Here is a 16,177-nt window from a genome sequence, read left to right on the forward strand (position 1 = left end):
TTACGTTATATTAAGTTTAGTGTTGAGTATAAGGAAGGGTTTGACCTAATACCTTTCCTGCATCAGTTGTGATGACAAGCAAGAAGACGATAAACCACAAGACTACAATGGTGAGGAAGAAAGAATTTTCTTTTCCAAGAAAAAATAGTCATTTTAATTTTTGCTTTGTAAGTTTTAGTTTAAATTTCCAACTCAACTAACAGAATTATGTGTCAATGGATAATGATCTAATCACAAAGTCTAATTGCTTCTACATATTCTCTTGTGGTATTAAGAATGCCATAATTATCCATAACAGCCGTAGCTTCCCCTAGTGCTCATGGATGACATCAAATCCCACATCTTCATAATTCTTTGAAGCATCAAAGTTCAGTTCATACATATTGAGGAATGATGGCTACCAACATGGAAGTAGTTATATTTATTTAAAATAAACTCATAATCATATAAATGCCTAAACAACATGAAAATACAGTTATTTTTACTCATATCAGTTGCAATTTTAACAATTCACCTCTTGAACAAAAAAATCAATATATATATATATATCCATTTACTCCAGACAATCTCTAAAACTTGTTCTTAAGCAGGCCAAATTTGTTTGTTTCTAAAGCATATCATTTATCTAATAAAGCTCAAAGCCATTACTAAATTGATAAAAACCCAACTCACTTGATAATAATTCCCTCCAAAATTCAAATCTAGCACAATAACTGTGGCCAATGACAAAGTGAAGCAACAAAGAGAAAATGATGAAAGATTAGACAGCGACAAAGTGTTTGTATATCAAACTAAGTACTTTCTTGAATAAAGGAACATACAGTATACATCTGATTTCTCAACTTCACAGTTCCTTTAACAAAAGTTAAATGAATTAAATGAAAGAAAATTAAACTTGCTATAATCCACAACTACAACATCATAACAAATCTTCAACTAAAATGAATGTGGGTATTTAATATCTGTGGTTCTACACCTACCAGGCTACAGCTATCTTCCCATTCAGTACCAGCGCAATGGCCTGACCTCTTTAACAGAGACTTTGTTTTTACTTTTATAGCTCTTTCAGTTCATAAGGGATTCATAACTTGATCCAGCTGCAGAATGGGGTGTAGACAAAAGCAAAACAAAGAATGTAAAATAAGCAACAGACAATACAAACAACCAAAATGGCCTTTTCCACCACCTCTATGCATACAATCTCTTATGCTGAAGTGGTGACACAAATGTGGGGCTTAATGCACACAAAGTAGGACTACCAATCCCTCCATCTGGGACTCAGGAGAGGGAATAATCCTGATGGAGATGATGGAAATATAAGGCCGGGAGAAAGCGGAGGAAGAGGCCCAGGACCTAAAATTCCTGGTTGAGCCATGGGGGAAAAGGCAAAATTGGGACTCAGAGGTGGAGGAAATCGAATTCCAGGTGAAAGCAAAGGATAAGGTGACAGTGGTGACAACAAATTTAAGTAACTAGAAGGAGACGGCACATGAAATTGTGTAGGGGAGGGAAAAATTGTAGGACTGTTTGATTGGATGGGAGGAAAATTAGGAAAAGATGGTACAGGACCACCATTTGTACTAGACGGCGCAGTAGGCACGGTTGGGTCAGGTGGTAAACTAGAGCCGGAGGGAGCCACTTGGTTTTGAACTTGACCAGGAACTTGTGCTTGTGGTAATGGCTGAGACTGGTTTCCCATCACAGGTGAATCTACTGCTGAGGTTTGAAGATAACGCATGTAAGCAGATATTGGAGAATCAGCAGGCTTTGGCCAAGCTGAGTCTGCCGGGATCGGTTGAGGCAATTGTGTAGGTGCTGGTTGCCCTTGAAACATTGCTGTTGATGATTGATCACATTGTGCAGACCTAAACTGACCATTGTAATAAGGAACATGTGGCAGGGCAATCGAAACAGGGACCGGAGGTGAAGCATGGGACCGGTTTATCGGTGTTAATGGGGGAGGTCGTATCCTTTGCAATCTTAAGCTTTGTTGTTTAGCTGCTGGATTCTGAGGTGGTCTACTAGATGGCTCTTGTGAAGAACCAGTCAGCTGCTGAACAATATTCCGAAAATCATTTTTGTTTATATTGTAAACCTGGGGCTGAGGTTGAGGCTGAGGCTGTTGTGTTGAAGGGATGTTACCAAAATTAGGTTGGTGCAGTGGACTCTTCTTTATATTCTTCCCTATTTTGTTCACACCCAATACCTCATTCTGTTTATTCTTTGAGTAATCCATAAACAGAAAAAATACCTTACACTCAACTACAAAGAACAATTAAATACTCATACTCCACAACTCTGAATAGATCAAACTCCAGGAGATTTCCTTGAAGGAGTGAAGAATCTATAATATAAATTCTAATCTCAATCAACAAATCTCTTATTAAAGATCACGCAGCTTCAAAGATTCCCAAACATTCAACCAACCCCGTTAACTCATTCAAGCACAAAGCTACCCAAGGAAGCGAAAATAGTTAACTACAGAGAACAAACTGAAAAGGGTTCAATGCTGAAACAAGAAGAAAGCCCAGTAATGTTTCCTAAAGCAAAAACAGAATTCCTTCTAAAAGAAAACGAACTAGAAGAATTAAGGGTATACGATTTGGGATTCATACAAAAGTAAAACCCAGCAAGGAAATAGTTCCGGATTCGCAAAAGTTAGGAAGAAAGTAGGCAGATAAAAGAGTTAGGCGAGAAGGAAAAAAAAAAAAAGAAAAACCTTGACCAAGAACAATAGAGATGATGAGAAAAATTCAAAATTCCTTTTGAATCCTTATCCAATCCGCCGAAAATTGTCCGGAACAACAATGAACAGATAATGCCAGAAACCTTCGCGATCGATCGAATGACAAACACCGAATTGTTCTTTCTCTTTTTATGGGAAATGAATGAAACCAACAAACAGCTTAGTTGACTATTGGTTTGAAGTTAAAAGCTGTTTGTTTAATTAAGCGTAATCTAAAGGATTAAATTAAAATAATCCTTTTCTTTTTTCTTAATTGTTTTATCAAATTAACACATTATTTATTAATTTAATTCAAATTTTTTGTTCATGTATCATTAAAATTAAATTTATTGATGAATAAAAAACTATAAAATTTAGTATTAAAAATATAATTTACTTACTCAATAAATATTAAAGATAAACTATAAAAAAAAGGTAATAATAAATAGTAATTTGAGGATGATTAAATGAATGATTGATAATGTTTAATGTATTAAAGAAGTAAGAAGAAAATAGGTTGTTAGTGATATGTTGCCAACCTAATATACTTCAAGTCCAAGGTGTTCTCTTTGCAAACTTTGAAGATAATTCAATTGAAATTAGTCTTCCTCAATTAGTGGACTTTAATTTATTCTAAGTTTTGATTATTATTACTGTTGTTATTTTAATTTGGCTTGTTTTTTAAGTTTTGTTGGGAAAAGAAAAACTATATCTTTAATATCTTTAATAACGGTAGAAAATGAATTTAAACATGCTCATAAACGTGATCGTAATTTAGCCTAATATCAAAATTCATAATTTTAGCTATACTTTGAACTAGATTCAACTAGCTAAGAAAAATTAAAAAAACATACAAAGAGTACCTATGAATTTGAAAAGAAATTAAAAAAAAATAACCTTAGGGTTATATGAAAAAAGATCTAAAAAAAAGAAAAGAAAAGGAAAAAAAGGTAAAAACTTGAGAATTATTTTTTTTATAAAATTGAAGTGTGTTCAGTTTTATTACATCGTTACAATCTCAAGGAAGAAGAAAAGAGTTGGTAAGACATTTCGTGCGAATCCTCCGTCGATTACGTGCGTGTGAAAATCATATACAACATTTTTCTTTTCTTCTTCTCTATAAAGTTACCTTTCACCTTCTTCCATCTTCTCCCTAACCAGCTTCAATCAACCGGTACAGATCTTCATTTTTCCAAGGTATTTCAATTCCTTTTTTTTTTAATCAAAATTACCATTTTTCTTTTCGTCTGTTTTACGTTCTCTAGCTTGAAATGGATTTTTTTTCTCCAGTTTTACTTTCTGGGTCATGTTTTTTTCGTCTTCCTCATTCTCTAGCTTCCCCAAGATTCGTTATTTCTTCTCCTGTTATCGACCTCCGTGATTATTCGATATTTATTGGTTTGCTATACTGTATTCCCTTTTCTGGGTTATTGCTGGATCTTTTCCTTGTTCTGTTTTCATATCCCAAACGTGAAACCCCAGATTCTAGCTTATCAATCGGTAGAGTTCTTAAGCAAATGCGATTTATATTTGGCAGCTATGGAGCTTGCTCGAAGTTATTGATCAAATCGATGCCCTAATGTGACTGGTGTTTGGAAACGATATTGAAAATTGTAGTCCTATGTATTTCACTTTAACAAGTTGTAATTGGGTGCCATGTTATTTAGTTGCTCTTCCCATTTGGAAATGGAAGCTTTTGAAGAATAGTCCTCGCTAGATTATGTCTACATCATGTCATTTGTTCTTTAAATGTGATTTTAGATTGTGTTGTGAATGAGACTAAAGTTTTATACTGGTTAGGGAAGAGGAATATCATGGGTGGAGAACAGAGGGACAATATCTCCAATAGTATGGGGAGGCCTTTGGGTGATTTCAAATATATGCACAATGTCATATGCCTTGCCATAACTGGTGGTATTATAGCCATGCCCTTAAGTTAGTTTTGTTAGTGTGCCTCAATGACATAGTTATTGTGATACGTAGTCGAGTTTATCGAATAGGCAGTATGCTCCTTTGAAGAAAACTTGTCATGGTTAAACGTGATATGCTAAAAAATAAACGTGGATGAATAGCTATGAGTAGAAGTCTGTGTTCCTTTTTTCAAGAGGAGGATTATTGGAAATACATCCACTGTCCCATATTGACTAGATAATAGGAAAATAGTGGGTATATAATTGAGGAAGATCTCTGTTGGTAAGGTTCCATTTGGGTGAAACAAAAAATCAAATTCACGAGGCCTTATGTCAAAAGTAGATAATTCCATATCATTGTGTAGATATGTGAATAAAAAGTCGCATTGTCCTTAAAAGTTGTGTTTGGTATCTGTAAGTTGGTTGGTTCATGATTGTTATACTGATGTGGGAATGCTGTGCCATAAGAAAGGAATTTTGTTTCATTTTTAATATTCTGAAACATCTGCACTCTATTATGCAGCTGGTGAAGAGAATTTAGGCGTTTTGTTTAAAAATGTTGGATGACATGACAGTTTCACTTTTTTACCAATTTGGTTATAATGCCTTTGAATTAGTTGGAATGTTTCTATGGTTAGCCCCAAATGTTTAGTAGATGAATTCTACATTGAAGTTTATGAATATCCTTTTCTTTTTATTGCAAAAATCTAAAATTTGCAACCAGAGGCTTCCGTTTTCAGTGTTTTCATCAAATAGTTTTTCATGCATCAATTTGCATTTGCAAACAACAGAAATATGTTTATGTGGTGATAAGATAGACCTTTGATCTTGTAATTAGTCTCACTATGTGAGAGCTTTATGATATCTTAACATCTGATGGATTATAAAGTTTCCCAGAGTTCTTTCAATGTAACTTCTTTGTCATTCCTTTGGTTGTTTTGTGTCCTATCTTATCTTTCTTTCCTTATTTCTTATGACTAAGATGAGTTGGATAACTCATACCTGAGTCATCTGATTATTGTAAGAAGAAAACTGATTTGGTTTAAATGAACATAAAGCCATTTGAAAATGGAAGAAGTGAAACAACCCTGAATTAACGTTGAATGAAGACTTAGTTTCCAATATTAATTGTTCGGATCTCCATATTGAACCTCTGAAACATACGAGTGATGTTATGTGTTGACTGAGCCTTCATTTTTCTGCATCAGGTTTGTAGGCTGTTGGCAAGGATCTTATTAGTTGCTTCTGAAAGTTGAAAGATTGAGAAATGGCGATGAAGCAGTGATTAACCTTTGTATTGCTTCAAATACACACCTTCCTCAATATGGAACATGTGCAAAATCAGCACGTTATGGATCAAGACAAAGGCAATAGGATAGACAATGATATCATGACCCGTCGACTGAAGAATCGAGAAAGGCAACGCAGATATAGAGCTCGGAAACGTCTAGAAGAAGAAATAAAGAAAGCTTCAATTGCGAAACAACCAATTCAGACAGGAACATATTTTCAACCAAATGGCATTGCAAACAATCCCTTGACTCGGGTGCATTGTAGCCGAAATTGGAAGAAGGAAGCAAGAAGTGCTAATATATCTAGAGGGGTAGAAGAAGCCTCTTGTAATAGTTCCAATATGGCTGCAAGAACATCAACCAGTGAGAGTCAACTGCAGTGCGTACCCTCTAACGTTGATCCACAATTAGAAACGCCGTCACACTCGAAGACACCTGCTGATCAACTCGTCTCTGAAACAGCAAAAAAGGTGTTTGGTCGAAGAAATTGGAAAGCAGATGCGAGAAAGAAAAAGAATTGAAGTGTTGAGTTGATGTTATTCTTATCGTTTTACTATTGTAGTTGGGGGCTATCGCTTTTGTTTTCACATCTGGAATGAACGTTCAACTGTTGACGAAGACACCCTTTGAAGGACTTTCACATGAAGCTGAACAAATTTTGTATGGATAGAATGGGTTGAGCAACAAGGTAGAAGTCTCTTGGGTTGAAGGCGGTCGGATGCGTTTTCAAATATTTGTAAGTTTTGATGAGTATTAGTTAAGAGTCATTCAGTAAAAGAATATTTGAGGTGTAGATATACAGGTTTAAGCCTGGAGTATGTCCTTGTTGAATATGGATATCTCCCATATATTATTAATGTTATAGAGATTTTTCATTTTAGTTTTATAGCATTTTGCTTGATTCAATTATTTGCAATTTTTACAATAATGTTATCTTTCTTGAATTCTCAAGTCAAATTCTAGAAACAAAAACATATTTTCAAATTCTACTTTTTTTTTTTCTTTCAAATTTTGGATTGGTTTTTTAAATCATCGAAGAAAAGTAGACAACTAAATAAGAAATTTGGAGGTTAAAATAGTATCTATAAACTTAATTTTCTTAAAAATTCAAAGGGTTAACATATAAGACAAAAAATAATTGACAAAGGAGTTTGGTTTGTCCGACATAGACTCGAGCATTTCAATAGAGTTTGACCTAATGAGTTGAGTTAACTTTACTCATTGTTTGGTCTAAGCAGTTAGTGAACCGTACGACTAAAAACATCAATCTTATATTTAAATTTGACATGCATTTGATGACTCAAACACTTCTCCAACACCCCACGATGTACTAACTCTTAGAATATTGTTCTAAGTCAGGTACTCTAAGTAAATTGTAACTTTCAATTCTTTTAATTCATTTCTTAATCATGTCTTTATATTCTCATAACTTTTCTCATTTGAATGTAGTCATGTGGTTCATTCATGTATCTCTCCTCTACTTAGGATATTACAGATTTGTTCTTTCCGTATACAACATTTTGTTTGGATAATCACATGAAACTCCTAAATAACCATAAATGCTCTTAGCTACGATCATCTTTAGAAATCATCCTTATACCAATTTTAGTTGTCAGTTTTGTTAGTATTGCAACCGAAGACATCTACACATATATAAGAAAGAATTCTAACGACCCATTCAAGTATCATGAATATTTTCGCTAAAATCTTAACCTACTCCCTTTAAAGAAACTTAATTTTTTTTTTTTAAAAAAAAAAGCTTTCAAGAATAATTGTAATAGGTGACAAAATTAGTTACCATTTACATTGGTTAAATGGTGATAGGTTGATGAGAGATTTCTTTTGCTTTTCACCTAAATTTTAGAAGAATCATTTAAAACCATAAAATCGACAAAATTCTACGTTTCAAATGTGTAGTGAGTTTTTGTTCTTTAGTGTAAATATTTTGTTTTTTTTAATTATTATTATTCTTAAAAAAAAAAGCTTAATTTTTATTTTGTTTTATTTAATTGAAATAAAAAGGTGACGATTAAAACATATATATTCAATTATTGAAGTGTGGATGATTATTCTATTAAATCAAGTAGAAAAGAAAGTTGTATAAAGTACTTAAGATCCAAAATTTTGTATATACATAAAGAATAGTGGTTTGCAAATGAGGTGAATTAATCATATCATCAATAAAAATCTCATTTCCCACCTCAAGTTTGAATATTATTATTCAACTTCCAATTTACATTAAAACTTAAAATGAAATATAAACACAAGAAAATTACAAACACATAAATGAGAAGAAAAAAGAAAAATAAAGAGAAGCAAAGAGATCATGAGAAAGGGGGGGGGGGGGGGGGGGGAAATTAATGAACAAAAATGGAACCTCAATGGAATCTCCCTTTCTTTTGATGATCTCTCAATCCCAAATCCTCAAAACTCCAATCCCTTCTCATTCCCGAACTTCTCACCAACCTCGGCTCGTTCCCACCGTAATCGCCACTACGAGCACGACGGCTCCTTGGCTTCTTGTGGAGATCAGAAGAGCTAATATCCTCATCGAGTTTGATCGGGTTGTGGGGAGTCAATTCGGCCGACCACCTCCGTGGGACGTACAGGCAACATGATTTACCTCTACTAGAGGGGGTTTCATAGCCATGATTATTCTCCCTGTCAGATTGGGTTCTTGGAAGGGCTTGGCATGCAAGACAATTCATGGTCATTAAACCAAAAAGAATTTACTCAATAACAATGAATATTATTGTGTTTAGGGTTTGTTGTAATTCTATGGAGCTCCTCTTGGAATATATAATCAAGAGAGAGAGAGAGATTGAGAGAGATTAAGAGAGAAAGGAGACATGACTCATTGAGAATTATGAATTGGAAATATAGTGAATTCCATATGCATAGAGAATTCAAGGTTGGCTTTTGGGTTGGAAAATAACAACCAAACGTATTTTTGTTTGAGTTTTTGTTTATGTAGTTTCAATATCCGACAAGTTTGGTTTGACCTAACCCTAATTATAACTATTAACCACAAATCAATAGGTATCCATTTTAGTAAAACCATATGTTGAATGGCTTTAATTCAATCACATCCACTCAAACACTATTTTAATTCAAGTTCAATTACGCTCTTGGTTTTATCATCTCTTTTAATTTTAACCCTTGGATTTTAAAGTAGTTGTTCGGATAGGTTTCAATTATACGATTTTAGATTTTACAAATTTTAATCTTATGAAACAAGTTTTAAATTTGTTTGTAATAATTAGTATACTTCATTTTAAATTTAAACACTATAATTTTATTTGAATGGATAGAAATTGGCATGGACATTAGTGTGTAAATATTAAAATCTATTGTATATAATAATCATCTTTGTTGCTATTTATTTCATTGAAAAAGAAAATCTTATTACAGGAATAAAAAAAAAATTTATGTTAGTTGTCGTGTCAATTTATACAAATGATGTAATAAATTTGATCAAACATTCAATTTTTACATATCAATTATCACTTCAATGAAATTGAAACTTAAAAAGATAGAAATAAAACTTTTTATAATTTAAAGTATTTAATTGAACGATAATAATAATACATTTAGGAGTATTATGTATAATATATAATATTAGATATACCATAATTAAATTTATAACCTTCGCTCATAAATTAACTTTTCAACTCTCCACCCAGATGTAAGATATAACCATATTTTCGTACATGCATTTTGTATAATTTTTGGGAATAGGAACGAGTGTGTGGTGGCAAAAGATTTGTACAGATGAATTTGATTCTAGAGAATATGTCACTTGTAAAACTCAAAATTAAACATTAGGGTAGAATTAATTGTCAATACAATCTAAAGAAGTTAGATTTTTTGCCCCAAAATCAAAGCATGCTTTTAAGAGAAAAATGAGCTTATATAATTGTGGAAGGTTATCATTGCAATATAGAAAAAAAAATAAACATAATGTTTCCTTCTTCCTTTTACAAATTGAACTTTAAAAAGCTAAATTCGGTCCTATCCAAGATGAACCAGCCTTAACCTTTGCGAGGCCGAGGTTAATCTTTTCGTCAAATGCCACAATGGATTTTGATATTGGCCTAGGCTAGCCTAAAAAATGGAAAGTTGGTTGGCCTCCACCCAAGGTGAGGCTTTTCGGCTACATATTGGCCCAATGGGTCCAGGACATGCAGGCATGTTCCCTATTTGTCTTGGATTCGTTCCGATTTTATAAAATGTAACATGAGATTCTACCTCAAAATAAACTCAAAGAGCTAACTTTTGTATAATATAAATATGCGAAGGAATCTTAAGTTCATTACTGACAGTAACTGATTCTCTAATATTTTTTTTCAATTTTTCTATTTGCATCATTGAAGGTTGATTTTTTTAAATGAATTTTTATTTTTCCATTTTACAAGACATATTTTCAAAAGAAGATAAGATATGATTGAGATTCAAATTTGGTCTCGACACGATTAATATGAGACAAATTTAATTAACCATTTTTAATCGAAGTCGTGAATCACTTGAGTTTCCTTTTTTTCCCTAAACAATTAATCATTAATTGGGAAAATATATGATGTATGAAATATGGACAACAAGTTTGTTTGGTGGCTTTGAGAATTGAGAGCCTAAATTGCCAAAAAGTCAATACAATGTGTTTAGAGAATAATACAAAAGTGAATGATAACTAAGTACCAGTTAAATTAAAATAATCATATGATTTAATTATTAATATTAACAATCCATTGCAATGAATTAGTACCATATAAAGATTGCAATATTTTGATTTGTAAATAAATTTGTTACATCAAATTTCACCTATCACATCTTAAATTTAATATTTAAAATTTTTAATATATAATATTTTATAATCTAAAAAAATTAAAAGATAAGTTTATTCCGTTAATATGAATTAAACTCAACTAATATTAATATATCTGTAAAAGAATTAACGAACATATTCCATAAAATTTTTTAGGTAATTAGTACATCTTTTATTCCTTAAAAGAATAATACATAAATTATTCAATCAAAATAATAAAGAGAAATATATATCAAATCACCCACTTTGCACTTTGCCTCCTTCAAATTCCTTCAACCTAAAGTTCATAAAATGAATTGACATTATATTGTTTTGATTTGACACAATCAATAAATACAACAAATTCATTTTACATACAAATTTTTGGTCTAAAATTTTTGTTTTGATTTGTCCTGAAACTTTTTTACCTATATTTTTTTTATTAATAACTTACTTGTTTATATTTACTAATTAATTTAAAATAATTAAATAAATTATGATTAATTGAGTACTTGTAAATTGAATTTTAAAATTTTATTTCATAATTACATTTAATTAATTAATAAGCATCTACCAAAAAGTGAAAGTAAGAAGGGAAGTAGATATGCAGTGAGATATTAATGTCAAAAGTACCGATTTCGAAATTCAAATTGAAACAAAAAGTTTTAATATTTTAACCATAGTCAATTAATACTTTTATATATAATTGTATTAAACGATAAAACTAAAAAATATCATTGTCTATTAATAAACTATTATATATGTCTATTAGCACATATATAATAGTCTATTGCGATCTACACTAATAGATAAATAAATATTGTTATATCTATCCGTATTTTGGTACATTTTGCTATATTTAAAAAAAATTCATATATTTTTCTAATGAAAATTAAATTTAAAAGTTAACAATTTCTGCGGTGAATTCATAGTTGTAATAGTTACACTTTATTTCAAATTTCTTTTAAAAGTAATTATAATGAATAACAATTTTAATCTATCGATAATATATTTGCATGGTAACTATTTAAATCTTAAATCTTTGTTACCAATCTATTTATTCATGCTAGAATTTTAACTTTTTACATGTGCATGAGATTTAAAAAAAAAAAAATCAATGATTAATGCAAATTAAATAAATAGTAATTACTTTTCATTTATCAGCTCCCTTGACCATGTTCACTTATTTAGAAAGAATTATGTGATCATTGGGAACTTTCTCTTTTTTTTTTTAATTTCTTTAACTATAACTATCATTTTGTCATTATTAATACTTTAACTACAGACACTAATCTAGATAAGACGTTTACAACATTCTTCTTCTTTTTACTTCCAAAAATATTAACTTACAAATGTATGTTTTCTTTATTAAAAGCAACCTAAGAATTTAAAATATTGAATCAACATTTTCGTATTGTTTTTGTTAGATTGGACTTTAAGACAAATCACAATTTATTCTTCTTATTCTATGATGTCATTTTTCCTGTCGAAACGATTAAGCATATAGTTAAAACGAAATCTCCGAACGTTATTCAACCGTAATTCTTCTTTCTCCCGATCTAGTTCTTCCACTGCTACAAGTAATGACTGAAAAACAGAAAACCGAGTACCTTAATTCAGTATTAACATTCATCTACACACATGATGAACTAAGCAGGAGGGTTTCTTCTATTTGAATCACTTATGTTCTTCAATCCAGCCTGAGAAAATTCTGGATAGAGTTTTACATTGGGAACAACATACACTGCTACAAACATATGATAGGAAATATTTTCACTGACCAAATGCAGTAGGATCACATTTATGGCTTTGTATATATACAGTAATAAGAAAGTTTCTTCTTTTAACTATTCACATGAATTGGAGCCAAGCCATCATCACCATCACCATCACTACTTTCTTCTTTCTTCTCCCATGGCCATTGCTAACTTTCAAACTCCTCCATGTGAATCATCTCAGAATCACTTAAATACTAAAACACCACTATCTAAAGAACAAGTAGAGAAGAGAACAGTATATTACACAGCTATATGCCGTTTGCATATGGCACATATTCCTTCTTAGGCTCCCTACGCATCGGCAACTGGAGCTCTTCTAAAACCAATGCTATGCTGCTACTTCAGACAATAAATCATAGTGAAGGAGATAACAATGGCTACCGAGTTGCGCCTATTTTCGACGATAATGCTATCCTTAACTGCTCTTGAGTGTATAACCGACTCCCCATCTTCACGGTTGCTTGTTGGATCATGAGATCATTGACAACCGAGATGCTCGCGTGGTTTATATCCAAGTCGAGTTCCTCCAGAGCTGCCATCAACCGTGCAGCAGGATGGTTTTTCTTACTAGATTGGATTCGGATCATTGCATCCCAACTGATGATCTTTACGTCGATATCAGTTTCGATATCATTATGGTTTATGTTTGATGATTTTATGTCTTGATCTGGTGGGGGTTGATTCGAGCTTGACACGCATGAATCTTTACTAGAAGAGGACATCATCATCTTCTTCACTGAATCCAATTGCTTCTGTAGATCTTCCTTATCTGATTCAGCAGTTTGAAGCTTCCCTCTAAGTTCATTGATGTAAGAGATAGCATCACCAAGGAGTGAAGCTTTGTCCATTTTGGATACATTCGGAACAACAGCTCGAAGAGCATAGAATCTTTGGTTAAGCTTTTCTCTCCTCTGCCTCTCTGCTTCGACATGATTCAATGGTTCTTCTCTACCATTTGCTGGCTTTCGCCCTCTTTTTCGAGGCCGCTTCTCCGGCTCCACCACTCTACTACTCTCCACCTCACGAATTACCGAAGCTTCAAGATCGGAGTGATCGGAATCACCAGCGCAAACACCCGATTTCACACCTCCAGAGGAAGGAAGAATCACACCAGAAGTAAAAGAAAGCATCCCTTCTTCGTTACTCCCACGGGAAGTTGGGGATCTCTTCTTTTTATTCTCATCCCCTCCAAATAAGGAATTCCCTGAAGGTAAGTTGTTATCTGTGTTGGGATAAGAACTACTTCTCTTACTCTCCCCAAAATTCAGAATCTCACCGGATTCCGGCTTCAACGAAGTGGAATTCCTATCCTTCAAACGACCATTCTCAAATCCTAATTCTGAGAAATTCAATTCCCTGTTGGTGAAGAAGCTCTGTGTTTGATTCGGCTGAGACTGTCGATGAGTTTTCTGAGAAGGAGGAGGAACAGAAGAACTTGGAGTTTCAACTACAACACTAGATTTATTGGGATTCTCAATCGTCTCGGTTGTAATTTTGGAAATGGGTTGGCTGTTTGTTGTGCTGGGAGTTGGAGCTGAAGCAGAAGGAACAGGATTCGTAATTTCAATGGCGTTTGAAGATGGTTCACTAATCCAAAGCGAAGAAGGATCATTCTCCCCTTGGTCAACACCACTAATTGGCCAAGTTTCCACTTCCAGATTGTTGAAATTAAACAAAACCCTAACCTTATTCATCAGATCGGAGCTCTGGAAAATCAAATCACTCGAACCCAATTCAACAACTCCGTTCGCCGACGGTATACAAACCATAGTCTGTAACCCGAAAACCTGACCCTGACGAGCTCGTTCACAGAAAGAGCTCGCAAGCCGATCCGAACCAGCAACCCAAATAGGATTGGAATCGAAAAACGCCTGTCCCGGCAATCCAAGACCGGAGACAAACGATTGAGTCATCGACACCAAGTAAAACCACTCGGTGTCGGTAACAACCTCATCAACAGCATCGGCTTCAGAGGTAGGAGAACCAGAAATGAGAGAGTTAAGCTCACGAAGTACCTTCTTCCGATGCTCTTGCTCTGCTTTTGAACTACTGGATTTAGCTTTCTCTTTCCCTTTATCTTCCTCACCTTTATAATATCCATCTCCCCACCCCAACACAGTACCGCCGGAATAATCATACGAAGACTGCCAAAAAATAGCATAAGTCCAGTTCTCTTGAGCACCTTCAATCAATGTTTGAAGACGCTGCATAAGAGTCTCTTGGTTAAAAACCGCCATGGACGACGGGGGCGGCGGCGGCTGCGGTGGTGTTTGACCAACGACTTTACTAGGGTCAGTCGCCGTGGAGTAGGAGGGCTGAGGGAGTTGCTGTGACTGTGGCGGTGTAACCCAGAAAGAACTCAGATCGGTATTCATGAAAACATCCATCATGGAAGCGTTCTCATCCGCCCAGAGATTCATGGTCGGGGGTAATCTGTAGTCCGTCATTCCATACAGTTGATGGGGGTGGGTGGATGAGAATGGAATCTGATCCGGCAGACGGTGGCCGGGGGAGAGGGAAGAGTTAACGAAGGAGATGAAAGATGGCGGCGGAGGGGAGATGGGGAGAGATGAAATGGGAGTTGGGGATTGGATCAAGACAAAAATTGGAATGCATCTGAGATTATTTTCATTTATTTGAAATGCATTTAGGTTGAATTTAGGATGGAAGGTGGGAACTGTGGAAGATGTAGATGTAATAATTAATCGCCGATTTAATCGGAGAACTGCCTTGGAGTGGAAATCGCCAGTTTTAAAAGCTTTAACGGATGTGGCTTTGATACCCACTTGATTAGGGGATAATAAATTCTATATCATAACTAAATTCAATAAACCTATACACTATCCATCCATCTCATATTCTATACATTATTTACATATTCAAAACTAAAATCAAACCATATGAAAATATATATATAACATTTTGGAGGACAAGTGAAGTATTTTCAAAATTATTAAAACCAAGATGGGGTGGTGGAGGCGGAGCATTTGGCGGTACTATGGGAGTAAGTTGAGTGTAGGGTTCAAATGAACAAATCCTACGTGGCAGTCAGTGATTGGAGAACAATTCTTTCGCTGATTGGTCTGTTTTATTTCGGTAGATTCCATTGTAGGCGTTTTTGTAACCATCTACACGTGGCATATTATGATTGACGCCGTGATGCAATTTCCATCACACACACACAAACCCTCACCCAATTCATAAAACCCTTACCAACTCAAAAACATTACAACTCACCTCTTTCAATAATTAAACCAACAAAACAACACACAACAACAAAATTATCATCTTATGTACTTCCAACTTTGTAAATAAAATGACAAAATATTTCTAAAATATGACATATAGATAGATATCGATATATTTCTAGGCTCTGATATGTAGTTATACAATTTAAAATTTTGTTATATTTTGTTTCGTCTTACTATATTTCAAAATATTCTTATTTAATTTATCTTTTAAAAAAGTAAAGTTAGGTTAATTATGGAATTTTCAATTATATCGTGAATTTTAAAAGGTTAAATTTTATGTTTGAAGTTTGTTTCGTTGCAACAATATACTTACAAGAATTTTGTTATTAAACTAAACAAATAAATGGAAAGAAATAAAGGAATACGGTACGGTGCACATGTGAACCATATCTTTATTGTCTTCTTCTTCTTTTTTTAGCG

General features: G+C 33.5%; 4 protein-coding genes across 4 annotated transcripts; 1 reads left to right on the forward strand and 3 right to left on the reverse strand.

Annotated features, from left to right (window-relative positions):
- Positions 1-760: 760 nt before the first annotated feature.
- On the reverse strand, positions 761-2,903 carry LOC103503544 (protein HAIKU1-like). The gene has a single exon (XM_008467752.3). It carries the CDS (start codon positions 2,234-2,236, stop codon positions 1,256-1,258), a length of 981 nt encoding a protein of 326 aa, XP_008465974.2. The 5' UTR covers positions 2,237-2,903; the 3' UTR covers positions 761-1,255.
- Positions 2,904-3,730: 827 nt separating this feature from the next.
- LOC103503545 (uncharacterized) lies at positions 3,731-6,813 on the forward strand. Its single transcript, XM_008467753.3, has 2 exons — positions 3,731-3,922; positions 5,844-6,813. Exon 2 carries the CDS (start codon positions 5,960-5,962, stop codon positions 6,446-6,448), a length of 489 nt encoding a protein of 162 aa, XP_008465975.1. The 5' UTR covers positions 3,731-3,922; positions 5,844-5,959; the 3' UTR covers positions 6,449-6,813.
- A 1,492-nt stretch (positions 6,814-8,305) lies between these two features.
- Positions 8,306-8,635, reverse strand: LOC103503546 (uncharacterized). Its single transcript, XM_008467756.3, has one exon. The coding sequence runs from the start codon at positions 8,633-8,635 to the stop codon at positions 8,306-8,308; it is 330 nt and encodes a 109-aa protein (XP_008465978.3).
- A 3,738-nt stretch (positions 8,636-12,373) lies between these two features.
- On the reverse strand, positions 12,374-15,376 carry LOC103503547 (transcription factor MYC2-like). Its single transcript, XM_008467757.3, has one exon. It carries the CDS (start codon positions 14,951-14,953, stop codon positions 12,884-12,886), a length of 2,070 nt encoding a protein of 689 aa, XP_008465979.1. The 5' UTR covers positions 14,954-15,376; the 3' UTR covers positions 12,374-12,883.
- Positions 15,377-16,177: the final 801 nt, after the last annotated feature.

The sequence above is a fragment of the Cucumis melo genome, chromosome 4 (genome assembly GCF_025177605.1).
Source record: "Cucumis melo cultivar AY chromosome 4, USDA_Cmelo_AY_1.0, whole genome shotgun sequence".
In the NCBI taxonomy this organism is placed as follows: domain Eukaryota; kingdom Viridiplantae; phylum Streptophyta; class Magnoliopsida; order Cucurbitales; family Cucurbitaceae; genus Cucumis; species Cucumis melo.